Consider the following 4,589-nt stretch of genomic DNA (forward strand, 5'->3'; position numbering starts at 1 on the left):
CTCTCTCTCTCTCTCTCTCTCTCTCCATTCTTCTCATTCCACATGTCCCTCCTTAATTCCTTTAATAGACGATCCAAGACATAAGCTCAGTGGGCTTATCCAAATTTGGTTGAATAAAGGGCAATAATAGGTTAAAATCTTCATCATCTTGCACCCCATGACAACCTTTAAAGAAGGTTTTTTTATGTACTCTATCTTCTAGGCCAAATTGTATTTTTATTGAGTGGATTGACGCAAATCCTCCGGTGATTATAAATCTTCCAAAGCAACAGTAGAGTAAATGCTTGTCTACAAGTCACAAATGAAAGATATAATTTTTTGTGTTGAAGTTTAGTTAAAGAAAATAAACTCTTAATTGTCATTTAGTTATAGATATGTTGTAATAGTAATAATCATTGCATTTGTATTGAATCTGTTAGTACTAATGTATTGAATTCGCACAACCAACTATCTGGTGACCTACCGAGTAAGAGTAGGTCACTAGTCTCTGCATAAGGGAGGTTCAATGTTCGAGTCTTGGGGTTTCAATTAGGAACTGCTCATAAGAGAGTATGCGACGTACTTCGGTGTCTTAGCATATCGCCCAAAGGGCAATCCCTCTCCCCCTATCCTCACAAAAGCATAGAGTTGTAGTGGTCGTTCAAGAACCCCTAACTCAATCATTTATTACACATCAATAGCTTGTGACATTTAAGTGGTTCTTATTCCCCAACAGCTTCTGGCACTACAACTGTTGCTTCTTGTAACACATTTAGTTTATTTTTCCTTCATGGTTTCCTCCTTGAGGTATAATAGAAACTCTTTAAATTGATACTCGATAAATTAATAAAATCTCCAACATAATATTTTTCTTTGGTCTAAACTGCTAGTTGAAAATTTAACAAATTTCAATGAAATTATATACTTTCAAACTACCCCTATCTATATACATATAGGGTCTCATTAAAATCATAAACTAACAATTATATAAACTACACAAACATAACTAAGACAATTTAGGGAAATATGATTCTATTGTTTTTTTTCTTTAAATCCAAGTCTAGTTGGAGCACATCTCTAACTTTTCTTATTGCACATCAAAAATTTATGGCGTTGTGTTCGCGAAACACGGCAAAAATTGTAAGAGTTGTTGGTTCCAAAGGTACTATATCATCATCAACATTATTTTGAATTATAGTAGCCATAATTTCTTTTAAGATCTGGACCTATAAACATGTATCATTTTCACCCGGGTATTTTCTTGTTAGAGTTCAAGACAAAGATCTGGACCTCTATGCATCCATTTTATTGTGATAGTTGAGATCATTAATCATGAGAAATCAAGATCATAAATGTTGTTTTCACAAGTGTGTCCACCGAATTTTGCAGTGTCGAAAACAATTTGTCATTGTCTCTTGTTCAACATTAATTGTTCAATCCGAGACTACAAGGTTGATAGCATCCAAAACATAAATCTTACCTGGATTAGATTGTCCCAACTCATAGCCTTCTAAAATCCTAGGCAAAATCAACTCTTATTTATTAGTTTTCATTTAAAATGATACATGAACTTTTCTAAGATACAAAATAATTAACGATGTAACCAAAATTTAACTTCAACTAATTACAAATGTCTCTTTATGAGTTGTCAAAACTGGTTGGATCTCCAACAAACAATTGAACATACGCACTTGCATTTAAGAAATATGACTTCAGCATATTAGAGAAAGATATACAACAGAGATAGTTAAACCTAAAACAACATTAATTAGCATACCTCAAATTATATATATATATTCATAATAAGCTCACTTCTCAAGAACAAAATCTTGATCCTCAAAAGTGCATTATGATTGCAAGTTGCGAGTATTTAGCCATTGAAATCCTCAAAATCATATTGCATCAGAAGCCTGTCTACTGTATTTCGACCAATGACTTGTTTCAAATGTAGCTCTCTCAAAACCAAAGCTGCCAACTCTTTCTCATCTTGATGAGCAATCCCTTCTACAATAATTGTATAAGTTGTCTCATTTGGCATATACCCTTTCTGTATCATCATCTCAAAAATCTGTAAAGCCAAATCTGTTCTCTGAGATTTGCAAAGTCCAAGTATAAGTGCATTGAAATTGTCGATATCAGCCCTGTAACTACTCTCTTCTATGATCCCAAATACCTCCATCGCTTCATCCAACATTCCCTCCATGCACAAACCTCTAATCAAAGATGAATAAGTATAAGAATCTGGAGTGAATCCATACCTTGTCATTTCATAAAGAAGCTGAAATGCAGGAAAAGTGTTCCCCTTTCTACACAATCCTGATATCACGTTCTTGTAGAATTCATGATTTGAGGAGTTTTGTTTACTGCTCAAGCTGTTGATGATGGAGAAAGCTTCCTGCACCATACCTTGTTTGCATAGGCCAGCTATGGCGTTGTAGGTTCCTTCATTTGGATTGCAATCCCTGTATGTCATTAAGTCCAGACACTTCATTACTTCTTCTACTTTCTTTTCTTCACAAAGGCGTGCAATGATTGGATTGTAGGTGGCAGCAATTGGTTTGAACTCTCCCTTTGACATTTCATTGAGCACCTTGAGTGCATTATCAGTTCTACCATGGAAAGCAAGAGAACTGATTAAGATATTGTAGGTAACTAAAGATGGTGACAAACCCGCTTCCACCAACTCAGCCAAGAGCCCGTTTGCTTCATCCCATCTGCCTTCACGACACAAACTTCTCAAGAGAATGTTATAAGTCACGACATTTGGAGAAAACCCTTTTGAAGGTAACTCCCTAAAGAAAGAAAGCGCTTCGTTGGTTCTGTTTTCCTTGCACAATCCAGTTAGCAGAACATTATAGCTTACAAGATTAGGTTCGCCCCCTTTAGAAATGATATCGTTTAACAGCTCCATCGCCTCATGAGCCCCTCTTTCCTTATAAGCAGCTTCTAGCAAGATTGAATAAGTGAAAGCATTAGGAACCAACCCTTTTTGTATCAGTTTATCGATGAACAGCAAGGTTTGATTCAAGTTCCCAAGCATACAAAGCCCTCTAACCAAAGAATTATAAGTAACAGTATGTGTTGGGTATCCGTGATCCTCCATCTTCTCCACTAACTGCATTGCATGGCCAACGTTCCCTCTTTTACACAACTGGCTCACCAAGAAATTATACGAGGCTACATCAGGGACGCCACCGGAATCAACTATCATCTCCATAACCCTAGTGGCTTTCCTGAGTTTTTTGGATTTACAGAGATCATACACCAGTTGAGTGGCATGGTAAACATCAGGTCTGTGACCTTTTCCAACCATGTATTCCAAATACAAGAACGCATCGTTAAGCCTGTAGTCTTTGTTTTTCGGATCGGTCCTACCTGATCTCCAATTGGGAAGAGTAAAAACAGCGTCTTTTGAAGCTAATGCTACCTGACTAGATGCTAACACCCTAGAAAATCTACTTTTGGGGGAAAACGAATGAAATTGAGGAGTCTGAGGTTTTCTGGCGTGGTCTGTGGATAGACTTGTCATCGGAGGCACCGAATTTAGCAGAACAGCCATTTCTAAATCGGAATTCAAATGGAAAACTGGTTTCTGTGAACTATGAATGGACAATTTGGTATGATTCTACGTAGAAGAATGAGGGAAGGCAGAACATACGAGATGCATCGAGTATCGTTGTTAGGTTCTGAAGAACTAGAAGAAGGTTGCTATTGGCTTGGGTCCTGTCCACGACGATATACCAGTTATCTGTAATTTAACGGAGACCCGTCGAAACATCTTATCGTCGGGAGGGTGAAAAGGAAAAGGTTAATATCAAGTTTACATCCTTCAACTTTCATCTAAAACAACTCTGCCCTCTCTCTTTTGAATTCGCATTTTTTAAGCACCACCCTATCCTTACTAAATACGAACTCTATTCGTTCCATCCATCCATTGAGTTCAACCAAAACGTACGTACGTACATCTTTTCCATATTTTAGATAAGACATTTGTTAACGACACAGATATACCATGATTAAGTAGACGAATTCCCGCGCGTTGCGCAGCGTAGGTTAAAAATATATTGTTAAAATGTTGAAAAATATATGTTCAAAATGGTTATATTATTGACATTAACTTTGACATAATATTTTGAACAATATTATTCATTGACATTAATCCACATTCATCATTAATAAAATTAAATAAAATTATATATTTAATATTATTTTTAACAATTTTTATGGTTGATTAATTTAAATTTTTACTTATGCGATTATTTTCTAATTTCAATAATGATTTTTATTTAAAATACAATTTATTTGTTTTTAACGTTATGTAATTTATAATTTAATGTTATTATCATTTAAAGTTATTGTTCTTTAGTTTTAAACCACCTATTATTATTAATAAGTTAAAGAAGACTTTTAAGAAACTCTTAATATTAATATTAAGAAGTTAAACATACACTAAATAATAAACTGATAAGATAGACAATTTGCATTTCAAAAGAGATTTGCATGGATAATATAACATATCCATGATTTTTATAATTTGATTTTATTATTTATAATTATGGTTCATTAGTTTTAAAACCACTTATTATTATTAATAAACGAAAGAAAACTTT

The 4,589-nt window shown here is 34.6% G+C and overlaps 1 protein-coding gene across 1 annotated transcript; it reads right to left on the reverse strand.

Moving 5' to 3' along the window:
* Nucleotides 1-1,644: 1,644 nt before the first annotated feature.
* Nucleotides 1,645-3,826, reverse strand: LOC145124953 (Pentatricopeptide repeat (PPR) superfamily protein). Its single transcript, XM_079060431.1, has one exon. It carries the CDS (start codon nt 3,536-3,538, stop codon nt 1,850-1,852), a length of 1,689 nt encoding a protein of 562 aa, XP_078916557.1. The 5' UTR covers nt 3,539-3,826; the 3' UTR covers nt 1,645-1,849.
* Nucleotides 3,827-4,589: the final 763 nt, after the last annotated feature.

This window comes from Lactuca virosa, chromosome 7 (genome assembly GCF_052849685.1).
Source record: "Lactuca virosa cultivar CGN04683 chromosome 7, Lactuca_virosa_CGN04683_v6, whole genome shotgun sequence".
Taxonomy (NCBI): domain Eukaryota; kingdom Viridiplantae; phylum Streptophyta; class Magnoliopsida; order Asterales; family Asteraceae; genus Lactuca; species Lactuca virosa.